At 38.7% G+C, this 15,326-nt stretch overlaps 1 protein-coding gene across 2 annotated transcripts in view; it reads left to right on the forward strand.

Annotated features, from left to right (window-relative positions):
* GRM7 (glutamate metabotropic receptor 7) overlaps positions 1–14,312 on the forward strand; it is an 842,682-nt gene extending 828,370 nt beyond the window's left edge. For both annotated transcript variants that reach the window (XM_036266781.1, XM_036266782.1), the window contains one exon: positions 13,124–14,312. Coding sequence is in view for 1 of the 2 variants with exons in the window: in XM_036266782.1 (XP_036122675.1) it covers positions 13,124–13,173 (50 nt within the window). In the remaining variant the exon portion in view is untranslated. The remainder of the gene's footprint in view (positions 1–13,123) is intronic.
* The last annotated feature ends 1,014 nt before the right edge of the window (positions 14,313–15,326 follow it).

Below are 15,326 nucleotides of genomic sequence, written 5' to 3' on the forward strand. Positions count from 1 at the left end.
AAAAACTTGCAGACTTCCTGGTTTGCAAGGTGAGCATGCATTACAGTGACTGGAATTTAATAGGTGTTAAGTAATATTTTTGTTAGATGAATGGCTGGATAAATGAACAGATATTCAGAGTTTGGGGATTTTGCCACTGGGCTAACATGAATGGTGATTTGGAATCCGGACTTATTTGACCAATTGATTGCATCCCCCACCCTCCACCCCCCGACCCCCGCCAAGTTCTTATGTCAGGAAATCTAACTAACATTAGGATACATGGTCTTACATCTCCTGATAGATTGTGGTTATAGAGTTGGAGGTGGAGCTGAGGAGATATAGAAAAGTCTAATTTGTGGGGGGGGGGAGGTTGGGGGTTAGAAACCTACATATTTGTGACTCATTTTTTGGTAATCATATTCTCCATTCTTATTCTTTTGAATCTTTTTGTCTAACTTATGTGCTACTCTTAGATGATAGTCATTTTTTTAAAGATTTAGGAGAAATGATTATAAAATAAAGTATCTTTAAAAAAAAATACAGGAAGCTTAGTAACCTATTTGAAATCTTGAATGAGAACTAATAGTTGAAGGTAACATCTACTCTTTGCCATTAAGTGATGAGCTAAAGGCAGGCAACTTATTGATGAAACCAACCAGCAGGAAACCATTCATTGATCAAAGAATTACCAAAAGTATTTGCTTAAGTTTCACTAACTGCAAACCATAATATGACAAATCCCTTCCAGTTGAAATGTTTATAGCTTAACAACTCTAAATCAGGGTTGACAGGGAAGAAGTGGGGGGGGGGAAGGGCAGCACAGACCCAGTTTAGAATAGGTTCACAGGAAGGTCAGTTTGTGCAAAATTTCATCAGGCAATAAACCAGTGTTCCAAAGTTTTGTCAGCTTTATAAATGACTAAAGTAATAGGAAGGATCAAGAATTAAGAAATAGGAGGATTTCAAGGTGGTTGTAGAGTAGATAGAAGCAACACTCATCTCCTCCTGGCACAAAACTGAATTTACAGCTAAATAATAAAGCAATCAACCTGAATAACCAACTGAAAGCTAGCTAAACAGAAGTACTATAACCAAGGATTTACAGATGAAACCACATAGAGACTGATAAGAAGGGCGGAGATATGGAAAGGGGGTGCTGGCCCCCGCACCTCAGTACATTTCCAGAAGTCCCCACACAGAGATCCCCAACCCAGAGCACTGGAGCTGGGAAGAGGAACTCACATAGCACCTGACAGTGAAACTCAGCAAGATTGAGTTTGCTTGGGAAAGACAAGCATCTGCTAGAGACCCAGTCATCATCTTCCCAGGGTCAAGCAAAACTATTACAGTACCAGCCTGGGGAGTGAACTACCCTGTCCTCCAACTTCTGGCAACACCACCCCGCTGAGCTCAAGTCCTGCAGAAAGGTCTGCTGGATACACACAACAGGGACATTTGGGGTGCTCTTTTTTCTGAAGAAGCTCTTGGCAGAGATTCAGACAGTAATTGAGCTGTGTAGCTTTGGGACGGGAGCCATTATTTCCCACCTCACATGCACAGCCAGTGCCTCCCACCCACATTGAATCACTTGGCCTGTCCTTCTCACAACCAGTAACCCTAGCCAGTTGGGTTCATTTCCAGAGAGGGATAGAAGTGCTGCATAGATCTGGGACCTTCAGAGTGCATCTCCCTGGAGGCTCTTGTCCAGGACTCAGATGGGCACAGGGCTGTGTGGTCACAAGCTTCATGGGAGCCGTTCTTATCTCTCCTGCAAACTCAGCCCATGTCATTCTCCCCAGCAGGAGACTCATTTGACTGGTCCTTCATAGAACTGTTGGCTCTGCCCTGGTGAGCTCATTCCCACAGGGGGATTAGAGTGCTGTCTAGAGCTGGCACCTTTGATCTATCTGGGAGGCTCAAGTCTGGATTCAGGCAGGTGCTGCTGGGTTATACAGTTCAGGCATGTGGGGAAGGGGATATTCTTGCCTCACTTGCAGAATTGGCTGATGCCACGCCCAGCAGGTGACTCTTTGGATCTGTCTTCCTATGTCCTGGTGGCCCTGCTCTGCTGAGCCTGTTACTGCAGAGGGGCCAGCTGGCTTCACTCAACCTGAACCTGCAGGGCACACATTCTGGGGGAGCTAGGGTTGGAGACTCTGGAAGAAACTGGGTGGTATGGTTCTGGAGTAGGGGCCACTCCCCCCACCCCAGTGGATGCCTGATTTTGCTGCCTCCAAGCAGGAGGCACACTAGCCCCATCCTCCTCCCAGTTGCCCACCACATTAAACTCATGCCTTATGGGTTGCAGCCAGCCTAGGCATACCCTACAGTCTCTTTATGGAAGGCTCACAAGGAAGACCAGGTGACCTCAGGAGGTGGCAGTGTGGCCAACAGGAGGTGGTGGACCTCAGGGTGCCTTGGAACTTTTATTCATCTGACTCCAGTTCAGAGCTAGAGGAAGGTGACCCTTGTACAAAGCTTGGCTCCTCCCATGCACACCCTGGCCCAGTAGAGGCAGCCACAAGCAGATAATTGTGTGGTAGCTCCAGATAGATAGTCCAAAGCTAGTTATGGGCATGGTCTGATATCACCATGCAGTAGAACCCCATCCAAGTGGACCCAGAACCAACACAACCAGTGGTAGACTTCATACCCCACCAGCGCTTGACCCAACTAACTGCACAAGTGGCACACCCAAAGGGAGATCCTGGAAAGTACCAGACCCTGCTAGAAACAACCCCACCTCAGAGTGACAGCCTCCACACAGCAGTTCATACACTGTGATTGAGGTCTATCCTCACAGTCAGCCAGACTGAGGTTTAACTCCATGCATGAACAGGCCAACTACAACAGGAAGGAACACATAACACACACGAGACATCAGGAGCACCTAGGTCAGCTGATGTGGAAGAATACATAACTAAACCCCACAAGAAAACTGCAATATAAAACCACCATAACAAATTTGGGAGTCATAGCATATCTTCATAATACACAGTGACAAACACAAGAAGGCAGACAAAATGGGGAGACAAAGAAACATGCCCTAAATGAAAGAACAAGAGAAATTACCAGAAAAAGACTGAAATGAAATGGAACCAACCCAGACACCAGATGTAGATTTCAAAACAATGGTTATAAGGATGCTCAAGGAATTTAGGGGAAGAATGGATTATCTCGTGAGAATGTAAACAAAGAGATAGTAAGTATGAAAAAATATATAGAAACTATAAAAAGAAACATAAATGAAGAATAAAATATCTGAAATGATTAATACACTTGAAGGAATCCACATCAGGTTAGAAGAAGCAGAGGGTCAAATCAGTGATTTAGAGGACAATATAACAGAAAACACCCAAACAGAGCAGCACAAAGGAAAAATAATTTTAAAAAATGAGGAGAGTCTTAAGGACCTCTGGGACAACATTAAGCATAACAACATTCACATCATAGGGTTACCAGAAGGAGGAGAAAGTGAGCAAGGGATTGAGAACTTGTTTGAAGAAATAATGGCTGAAAACTTCCCTAACCTAGTAAAGAAAAAAGACATACAAGTCCAGGAAGAACAGAGAGATGAACCCAAAGAGGTTCACACAAAGACACATCATAATTAAAATGTCAAAGGTTAAAGATAAAAAGAGAATCTTAAGTGCATTAGAGAAAGGCATGTTAGTTACTCCAAGGAAGAGCCCTAATACTATAAACAGATGTATCAACAGAAATACTTTAGGCCAGAAGAAATTGGTGTAAAATATTTAAAGTGATGAAAAGCAAGGACCTACAACCAAAACAACTCTATCTAGCAGGCTATCATCTAAAATTGAATGCAAAATAAAGAGCTTCCCAGACTATTAAAAAGCTAAAAAAAGTTCATTACCACCACACCTGTATTTCAAGAAATGTTAAAGGACCTTCTTTAAGAAAAAGAAAGAAGCCCTGGCCAGTGGCTCAGTTGGTTGGAGTGTCATTCTACACACCAAAAAGGTTGCAGGATCAATTCCAGGTCTGAGTACAGACCTAGGTTGCAGGTTCAATGCCCAGTCGAGGCATGTATGAAAGGCAAGCAATTGATGTTTCTCTCCCTCTCCCTCTCTCCCCTCCCCCCACTTTCTCTCTAAAACTAATACAACAAAACAAAACAAAAAAGCATATCCTTTAGTGATGATTAAAAAAAATAAGTAGAAGAAAGAAAAAAGGGAATATATATAGAGAGGGGAACATAGATATAAAGAAAAAATGGCAGTAAATAAGTACTTATCAGTAGTAACTTTAAATGTAAATTGATTAAAGTCTCCAATCCAAAGACACCGGGTAGATGAATGGATAGGAAAATAAAACCCATATATGTGCTGTCTACAAGAGACCCACATCAGAACAAAAGATACACACAGACTGAAAGTGAAGGAATGAAAAAACATATTCCACACAAATGGAAATGACAAAAAAAAACTGGAGTAGCAATACTTATATCAGACAGAATAGACTTCAAAACAAAGAACATAACAAGAAACAAAGAAGGACATTCCATGATACTAAAGGGGTAAATTCAACAAGAGGATATATCCATTGTACATACATATGCTCCCAACATAGGAGCACATAAATATATAAAGAAAATCTTAGTTGACTAAAGGGAGAGATCAATAGTAATAGTCACAGTAAAGGTATTTTAACACCTCAGTGACATCAATAGCTAAATCTTCCAGACAAAAAATGTCAACAAGGTAGCAGCACTGGATCAGATGGGTTTAATTGATATTTACAGAACATTTTTTTTTTTTTATCCTCACTGGAGGACATTTTTCTATTTTTTGTTCAGATAGAGCGGGAGGGAGAGAGAGGAACAGAGAGAGAGAGAAACATCGATGTGAAGGGACACATCGAGTGGCTGCCACCTGCACGACCAACAGGGCCGGGGACAAACTGCAACCGAGGTACGTGCCCTTAGCGGGAACCAAACCCAGGTCTCTCAGTACCTCAGGCCGACGCTCCAACCGCTGCACCAAACCGGCCAGGGCCAGAACATTTGTTTTTAATCCTCACCCAAGGACATTTTTTCCATTTTTTGTTCAGATAGAGTGGGAGGGAGAGAGAAGAAGAGAGACAGAGAGAGAAACATCGATGTGAAAAGGACACATTAGGTGGCTGCCACCTGCACGACCCAACCAGGACCGGGGACAAACTGCAACCAAGGCACGTGCCCTTAGTGAGAACCGAACCCGGTCTCTCTGGACCGCAGGCTGACACTCTAACCATGGAGCCAAACAGGCCAGGGCTACAGAACATTTTATCCCAAAACAGCAGAGTATACATTCTTTTCAATTGCACATGGAACATTCTCTAGCACAGACCATATGTTAGAACACAAAACAAGCCTTAATAAATTGAAGAAGACTGAAATCATATCAAGCATCTTCTCTGACCACAATGGTATGAAACCACAAATCAATTACAATAGAAAATCTGGAAAACACTCAAACACATGGAGTCTAAAGATCAAGGAAGAAATAAAAAGTTACCTGGAGACAAATGAAAATTAACACACAACAACCCAAAATCTATGAGAAACAACAAAAGCAGTCCCAAGAGGAAAATTCATAGCATTACAGGCCTCACATAAACAAACAAAAACATAAAATAAACAATCTAACCCTACAACTAAGAGAAATAGAAAAAGAAAAACAAAGCTTAGAGTAAGTAGAAGGAAGGAAATAATAAAGATGAGAGTGGAAATAAAAAGACATAGAGACTAAAAAAAAATAAATAAAAAATACAAAAGATCAATGAAACCAAGAGTTCGTTCTTTGAAAAGATAAACACGATTGAGAAATCTTTAACCAGACTTCACAAGTAAAAAAGAGGGAGGACCCCAATAAATTAAATCAGAAATGAAAGAGGAGAAGTAAAAACTACCACCACAGAAATACAAAGGATTGTAAGAAAATATTAAGAATAGGTATATGCCAACAAACTGGACAACCTGGGTGAAGAAAATTTTCCAGAAATATACAATCCTCTAAAACTGAACCATAAAAAATCAGAATAGACTAATCACAACTAATTAAATTGAAGCAGTAATCAAGGAACTCCCAGCAAACAAAAGTCCTGGAGTGGATGGTTTCACTAGCAAATTTTACCAAACATTCAAAGAAGAAATAATACCTATCCTTCTCAAACTATTTCAAATAATTTGAGAAGAAAGACTCTTAAGCACCTTTTATGAGGCCAGCATTATCTTAATTTCAAAACAAGATAAAAACACTACAAAGAAAGAAAATTATAGGCCAATATTCCTGATGAACAAAAATGTTATAAAATATTAGAAAACCAGATCAAGCAATACATTAAAAGGATAATAAACCATGATCAAGTGAGATTTATCCTGGGGATGCAAGGTTGGAAAATAATTGCAAGTCAGTAAATGTAATACACCACATAAACAAAATGAAGGATGAAAATCATTTAAATAGATCAATAGATGCAGAAAAAGTATTTTATGAAATCCAACACCCATTTATAAGAACTCTGAGCAAAGTGGGAATAGAGAGAATATATCTCAACATAATAAAATCCACATATGAAAAACCCACAGCCAACATTATACTCAACAAAAAAGTGTTCCCCTAAGGTCAGTAACAAGACAGGGATGTCCACTTTCACCACTCTTATTCAACATTGTATTGGAAGTTCTAGCCAGAGCAATCAGACAAGAAAAAGAATCAAATGCTTTCAAATTGGAAAGGAAGAAGTAAAACTGTTATTATATGCAGATGCCATGATAGTGTATATTGAGAACCCTAAAATAACTCCACCAAAAACCTTCTAGAACTGGTAAATAAATTCAGTAAAGTAGCAAGACACAAAATAAAAATCCAGAAATTAGTTGCATTTGTATACACCAATACTAAACTATCAGAAAGGGAAACCAAGAAAAAAATCTCATTTATAATTCTATCTAAAAATAAATAAAATAGTTTGGAATAAATTTAACCAAAGAGGTAAATGACCTATACTTAGAAAATTACAAGATGAAGAAAAAATTGAGAAAGATACAAGTAAGTGGAAGCATATATTGTGTTCATGGATAGAAAGAATTAACATTGTTAAAATGTCCATACTACCCAAAGGAATCTATAGATTCAACACAATCCCTATTAAAATACCAATGACATATTTCACAGAACTAGAATAAATACTCCAAAAATATATATGGAACCACAAAAGACCCCCAATAACCTCAGCAATCTTGAGAAAAAAGAACAAAGTTGGAGGAATCATGCAACCTGATATCAAACTATACTACAAGGTCATAGTAATCAGAACAGCATGGTACTGTCATAAGGACAGGCAGATAGAACAATGGAACAAACTATAGAGTCCAGAAATAAACTCACAACTTTATGATCAATTAACATTTGACAAGGCAAGAACATTCAATGGTGTAAAGACAGTCTAGTTAATAAATGGTGTTGGGAAAATTGGACATGCAAAAAAATAATGAAACTAGACCACCTCCTTACACCGTACACACAAATAAACTCAAAATAAATTAAAGATGTAAATGTAAGTCACAAAACCATAAAAATCCTAGAAGAAAACATAGGCAGAATAATCTCAGAAATTTCTTATAGCAAATATTTTCTGATGTATATTCTCAGGCAAGGAAAACAAAAGAAAAATTAAACAAATGGGACTATGTCAAACTAAAAAGCTTTGCACAGCAAAAAAAAAAAAAGCCATGAAAGCCAACCTGCTGAACGGAAGAACATATTCACCAATGATACATCTGATAAGGGGTTAATTTCCAAAATTTATAAAGAACTGAAACAATTCAATACCAAACAAACAAACAAAAAAACAATCTAGTGATTGCCAGAAGAAAAGGGGGTTGAGGGAAGTGAAAGAGGGCAAAGGGGAGATTAATGGTGGCAGAAAGTTTACTTGGTGGTGAGTGAATGATGCAGTGCGCAGATGATGTGTTATAGCGTTTTACACTTGAAACCTGTATGGTTTTATTAACCACTGTCACCCAAATAAATCCAATAAAAAATAAATGAATTAGAGTTAAGAAATTACCAAATGTATTTCATAAAGTATGTTCTTGTATAGTTTAAGAAGATCTAAAAAAGGAAGTAATAGAATCAAATAAATTTGGGGAACAGTGCAAATAGTGTCACAATGTTGCAAACTGACAACCTAGAGACTGTCTGGTCTCTTTCCTTTGTCTTGCTAAATATTTTAATATGATTTTGAATTGTCCACTAAAGACAAGTATTCCTGATACCTAGAATATATATAATATGTGCTTGATAAAAGAAACATCAATTTTGAGATGAAATTTTCAAACAAATGAAAACCAAAATTTTATACACAAATACAGAAGTACAACTCTTCTTCAAAAAAGGAGCCCTGGCCGGTTTTGCTCAGCGGTTAGAGCGTCGGCCTGCGGTCCAGAGACTTGGGTTTGGTTCCCGCTAAGGGCACGTACCTCGGTTGCAGTCTGTCCCCAGCCCTGGTTGGTCATGTGGGTGGCAGCCACTCGATGTGTCCCTTTCACGTCGATGTTTCTCTCTCTCTCTTCCTCCCTCTCCCTCCCACTCTATCTGAACAAAGGATGGAAAAATGTCCTCGGGTAAGGATAAAAAAAAAAAAAAAGAAAAAGAAAAGAAAGAAAGAAATATCTGACTAAATTGAAGCGACATCCCACAGTGATTATGCTGTTTAGATAAGCAGGTGTTTTCTAATTCACCAGGAGACTGTGGTAAACTACAGTATAGACATACTTTTCCTTAACATCTTATGCTGGGCTCATTTCCTCATTTATATTATGTGACAAGACCTTATAGAAAATTTCCTCTTAGAGAATAATAAAGCACATTATTATACTAAAAGCTCTGAGAAGTCCTACACATATCCATGTGCACATGTGAAAAGTGTCTCAAGGATATACCTAGAAATGAAATTTCTGAATCAATGATGTGTGTATCATCAGCTTTTCTAGATATTTCCAAGTTGCTTTCCCTTATGACTGCACCAATTTGCATCCACACCACTGTGGCCTAATAATCCCCACCTCTTTCACTCTCACCAACAGCTGGCATCAATGCATTTCTATTTTGTATTGGTATGGGCGTGAAATACTATTGTATTATGGTTTTCATTCTAATTTCTGTAACTGATAAGGCTGAGTATTTTTCATTTATTTGTATTATTTCATCTACAAATTGCCTTTTTATACCTTTAATCCATTAAAAATTAGTTTGCCTTTCATTTATTAATTTATACCAGTATAAAATATTTCAGATATCAATCGTCAGTTTAAATATATTGCAAATAATTTATCCTGTTCTACAGCTTTGTCATTTAACTTTATCAATGATGTTTTTTAGATACCGTTTACTCCAGCATTGTTTCTTATTGGAAACAATTAGAAAGTAGGGTTAATCCGTTAGAAAAGAGTTACAAATACTTTGCTATGTTTTTACAAGAGAACTATATAGTAACTATGATGACCAATAGACAGAAATAAATCTTAAAACCACAGTGTTACATGAAAAACAGATTGTAGCCCGGCCCGTGTGGCTCAGTGGTTGGGTTTCGACCCATGCACCAAGAGGTCACTGGTTCGATTCCCAATCAGGGCACATACCCAGGTTGTGGGCCAAATCCCCAGTGTGGGGCATGCAGGAGGCAGCCAATCAATGTTCTCTCTCATCGATGCAATTATCTCTCTCTCTTTCTCCCTTCCTCTCTCTCTCTAAAATCAATAAAGAATAAAAAAGAAAAGAAAACAGATTGCAAATGGATATGCATGGAATTATACTGTTTTTATATAATTTAAAAAGCACAAAGTAATACTATCTATAGTTTATGGGCAGCTACACATGCAGTAGAAGTATGAAACCACCTCAGGAAGGATGCAATAATAGCCTTGTTGAGTGGAGGAGGAGAGGAGAATTGGCCGTGGGGATGGGGAACCTGGAAGGGTTCCTACCACGTCTGATGTTCTCTGGATGGACGGAAAGGACCCAAAGCACAGGTGTCAGTACATCAACATGTGTTATATTCTGGGCTGTGATATATTGTTTTTACCTTTTGTAGCTGTTTGAATCACTTCATATACACACTTATGCATGCATACATATATACATACACATTTAATTTCTCTTAAAGAGCTCAGGAAAACACAAGGTGTAATGTCAGTGAACTATATAATTTCTTATTATTTAAGAAGTAAAGAAATCAAATATGGGGTAGGGGAAAGCCCTCTTTAATGTTACCTATTCAGTATTTCCCATCATTTAATGTTTTTATCCACGGGACTCTCTTCCCTTTCTCTATTTGTTTCTTTACTTCCTAGTAATCTCGGTGGCAACAGTTCCACAGACCACACTTTGAGAAATGAAATCTTTGTGAGGCAAACAGGCTCAGAAAAAAATTAAAGAGAAAACAACCAGTTCACTGAAATTAATGTCAAATTGAGTTTGCTTTTGACCAACACCAAGAATAAGTTGAAACGTCTGACCTTTCTTAAGTAGCAAGGGCACATTTGTAATTCAAAAACCCGTGTCCACACCCTGTCCTATTGCAAACATCTTTTCCAGAGACCTTGCTTTGAGAACTACTAATGTAGATAACTTTTGAAAATTCAATAGAGGACATACCTACTCCTTAAAATGTAAAACTTGATAAGAAAAAAATCTAGCTATTTCAGAATAAATTTTTTTAAAAGTCTATTTCCTTAGCAAGTGTTTTACTGCACAACTATTTTGAGCTAAGCAATTTTCTTTCCTAGGCCATAAACGATATTGCTATTCAAATAAATGGAATTATTGGACACCATAGAGGCACTTATTTTATTTACTCATAAGTCTGGGACAGTTTAAAAATAAACACTGTAATACATTGGACGTTGCTCTGAAAAGTACGTAAATTGCCACCCCGGGACCTGCACAACTCCATTAGCATTGTGCTGAGATGTTCCTAAGCTATTCTGAGAAGACAGCATGCACTGTGGCTAATAATTCTGCATAGAACTTAGTCATTTAAAAATACATGTACATGTTATGTTACCAGGAGAGAAACGAGCATTTCATAGTCATGCCAGTCACAGCCCACAGGGTGACAATTATTCTAGCCATTCTACAAAGACTCAGAGAAGTTCTGTGTCACTAGACTGGTCTAGGTCACACCTCAAGTAAATGACAGAGCTGAATTCCATGATCATTATAATTTCTAGTTTTGTTAAAATATAACCCCATCCTGACTATAGTTGAATGCAAACCAATGCTCAGCTTTAGAACGCAAGGGCAAGGTTTACTCACTTACCAATTTTCTTTTAGCAAAGACCCTTCCTGAGTGTTTGGTGTTTTAAAGTAACCTGTCTGAGGAATTCCAGATGTTTTGCTTTTTTTGCTAGATAGTTATGCTTATGTAGAAAACAATTTTGATTTATCACACAAGAGAAGTTGTCTCATATTTAGGTCAGCATAAGCTTCTCGGCGGGTTTGTTCCACAACCCCCAACCCCACCTTTGTCCTGAAGATGACTACTATCTTGGCATTTGACAAGGCACACTGAGACTATTTCTTGCAACTGTCACTTAGGGTTTCTAGCTATGACACTGTAAATATTCTTCAGAGTAAAAGGAAAAACCATCTTTAGAAAGTCTCTTGCTTTATACTCAAGCCAAGCATGTTGTTGAAGTCAGTGAAGCCTGTGAAAACACAGGAGACCTTCTTAGACGACCCAGGGATAACTGAAGCCTGGCATTTACTGAGTGAGGACACATCGTGACCAGTCTCACGATCAATTTTCCAAGCGACCCTGAAATTCATGTAATTCTATGTTCCCTTTCATTTTAGCTAATTAATACAACATGATTTATTAGAGAAGTGAAACTTCAAAAACTAGAATTTTCTAGGAGTGTCCAAATTTTGAGTCCAGAAAATAAGATTAGTCTTCCTTTATAGTGTAGATGCATTACACGCATCTGTGCATCTGTAACATACTGGCTGCATTACTCAACGTTCAGATACAAATCCTCTGTCAGTACATTCTTGTGACTTCTCTGTTCCTCTATTAACATATAAACCCCTGCTTAAGAGTTCTGGAAGACTTCTTGCTACTTGTTTGTGTTAAATGAACAGTACCTTTTAGAATCCGAGAACAGTAAGTAAAAGAAGCCATCCATAAATCTACATGACAGTTACTCTGTGTTCAGCTGAAGCAGATGCAAAACTACTAAGATTTAATGAATAAAGAGCCTAACACATCCAGCAACTGTATTACTTGGTATTGAGAACTGGAACATAAATAGAGTCATACCTTGGGACCCTGGTGTCTGTTTCCAGCATAAGACAGGAAAGGGTCTGATTTGCTCATCAGCTGCTCATCAGTGCCCAGCCTCGTGTCTAGCAGATGGTAGACAATCGACACATATCTACAGAATGAATGATTGAATGAGTAAGTGAGTGGGTGAAGACAAAATCATTGTACCAAACAGAAAAATAATGTATTCTACCTTTAAGGGAAGAAAAATGTAGGCTGTGTTGAAACACCTGCAAGATTTAAGTAGCTTCAACCCTTGATGAAAATAGTTCTGCAAATTTCCATTTACAACTTATTATGATAACACAATAAAAGTCAATCTATAGCCATCTGACTTTGTGAATCAGAACTGGGGAAGGCACTTTGGTTGACCTAATCTTTGGTCAACCCACATACATTCTAGAGATGCAGGACAGCTCTTCCCCAAGAAAAAGCCTTTTGTTATGAGAAGGTTTGGGAAAAGTTCACACAACAAAATACAATGCAACATGAGTGGGCCTTTTAAGCTTAAGGTTGGCTAATTAGCAAGCATGATATCTACTCATGAATTTACTAATGTTACAAAACATACAGAGGAAGGTTGAGACATCTCCGAATAGAGAAGCCCAGATGGTTGGAGAATTGCTGGGCACTCCAGATTTTAGTGGACAACACCTTAGAAATAGTCATGAGTCCAAAGTGATGTGCGTGCTCCTCAGTGGTGCATTGGCCCATCTTGACTTTGCACCCAGCTCGTCACAGATCTAATTCTACTTCTACCTTTGCAAATACAGTCATTGCCACAACTGACTTTTTCACATTTTTCTTTCAGGCCCTGCTGCAAAAAAGAAGTATGTCAGTTATAATAACCTGGTTATCTAAGCTGTTCCATTCCATGGAACCACAGAGGAGGAAGACCCTCAGTTATTTTGTCACCCAACCCGGCATAGGACTCTTTTGGTCCTGCCCGCTGTCCATCACTGGAGAAGCATCCCAGCCGGGAGACCAATGTTAGAGGATCCAAGAGTCCTACACAGCTGCTTTATGAAATATTCCTACTTTATCTTGGCTTAATAAGTCACTGGCATCAGCACTGCCAACTTGGCTGCGATTTTGGACTTTCCCTACCAAAGGGAGTGTTGAGACTCAAGTCCCACCCAGGCCCTCTGGGATGAACCACTGAGAGCCACAGCGACTGTTTTGGGGCTGACCTGTCTTTCTACGTATGTACTTCTAGGTTGCAAGGTTTTGAAATTTTCTGTACAGTTTGTGAGGACTTTTGCCCTTTTGCCATCCGATGTTGTACCTCGGTTCACTGTTTGTTTCCGAACGCCCTGTTTTCATAGAGCCCTATTCTCTCAGACGGCGAAATATTGGGGGAGATTTTAACACAAGTACAATTCTGAAAATTTCTCGGCAGACTAGAAAAACAAATTTAAACCACATATCTACACGACTGTATAATTATGATTACAGTACCACTGCAAACCATGTTATTTTTTTTAAAGACAAAAAAAGATACTTAAAGACCAATAACTGTGCTGACAAAGTAGGGCCCGCCTATCTGTCGTTGGTATGTGACCGGTCACAGGAGAGGAAGGTATGGGCTGAACGGAATAGAGGTCTTGATCTTTGGAATGCATGCCAGTAATGTATTTTAAAGTACATGTTAACAATATGTTCACTATTTGTATTTGTGTTCTCTTCTGTTCTTTTATTTAGAGTCTATGGATATTTTGCAATAATTTTAATAATGATTAAGCTCTTTGGAGACAAGACTATGGATTTTTCACGTCTTGAGGTTTCGTTCATGCCCCCCTATGACTGACCAGTGTGATAAGGACTTTAAACAAAAGCATGTATGTTTTTTACTGTTTGTAATAAGTATTTTCCTTCATCTTGCTGCTTATGTGCCAATTTAGTGGAAACACACCCTTGCTGAAAGTTTCTTCTTTCCATTCTCTCTCAATTCTGTGATATTGTCCAAGAATGTATCAATAAAATACTTTGGTTAACTTTTTATTTTTTATTTTCTGCAATAAATCTTTTTAGTTGTTTATTCCCTTTTAGTTACAGTTGATTTCCTAAAATCTGAAGTTAGGGAACAATGGGGCCCACACTTGTTCAAGGAACAAGCCCAAGCTCACAGTTACAGCCATACTGGAAATGCATGTTAAACACCCAGGGATCTAAAGTCTCTTAAAGGAAGGAGCTGGCACAAAGCCCCTGCATTTCGTTTTTTCATAATTGAAGCTGAAACCTGACAACGCGCAGACAAGTACTCAGCAAATCACCTATCAAAAATAGCAAAAGTGCCAGAGGAAAGAGAAAGCGAAGAGAAATTACTAGCTCCGATGAACAGCAGTCTGGGGACAATTTAGTGAAAAGATAAATATCTCTGCAAAACTTAAAGGACATAAGTTGGTAAAGATAACTCCTATAAAGAATGTGGCTATATTTACAAACAGTATGGTGGCCACGTTGTTGATTGCAAGGCTAAGACTTGGGGTTCCCCAAACTCAACATTAGGAAATATTCTCATGAGTTAACTCACAGTAACTTGGGTGTCAGAAACAAACAAAAGTATCTATTTGCAGAGTGATATTGGTCCTTAGCACTCAGGGATGGACCCCTAAAATTCAAATGTATTTCAATGACCATTGTGCATCTAACTGTGACTAATTTTCTACTGTGACTAATAAAACCAACACCTGATTCCACCCTTGGCATCCGCTGACCTCTTCCTGCTGTCTCTCATCTCCCTTGGCCCAACTGATGTGCGTGCAAAGACTGAGAAACTCATTTCAACAGAAGACTGAGAAAAACAAATAGATCTCCCAGTTTTTCCATCCCTTAAACATCCTTCAGATGATAGACCATGGGGGAGAAATGCAAATTAAAACAAAAATGAACTTTGGATTGTTCATATTTTCAAGCTGTGGAGATAAACAGCCTATTCTAAAACCTGGCTCCTTCTTCTGCTAGCTGTTCTTGGAGGTGCTACATAAATATTCTGAATCCCCCCATTTCCTTAA

The sequence above is a fragment of the Molossus molossus genome, unplaced genomic scaffold (assembly GCF_014108415.1).
Source record: "Molossus molossus isolate mMolMol1 unplaced genomic scaffold, mMolMol1.p scaffold_m16_p_18, whole genome shotgun sequence".
Lineage (NCBI taxonomy): Eukaryota > Metazoa > Chordata > Mammalia > Chiroptera > Molossidae > Molossus > Molossus molossus.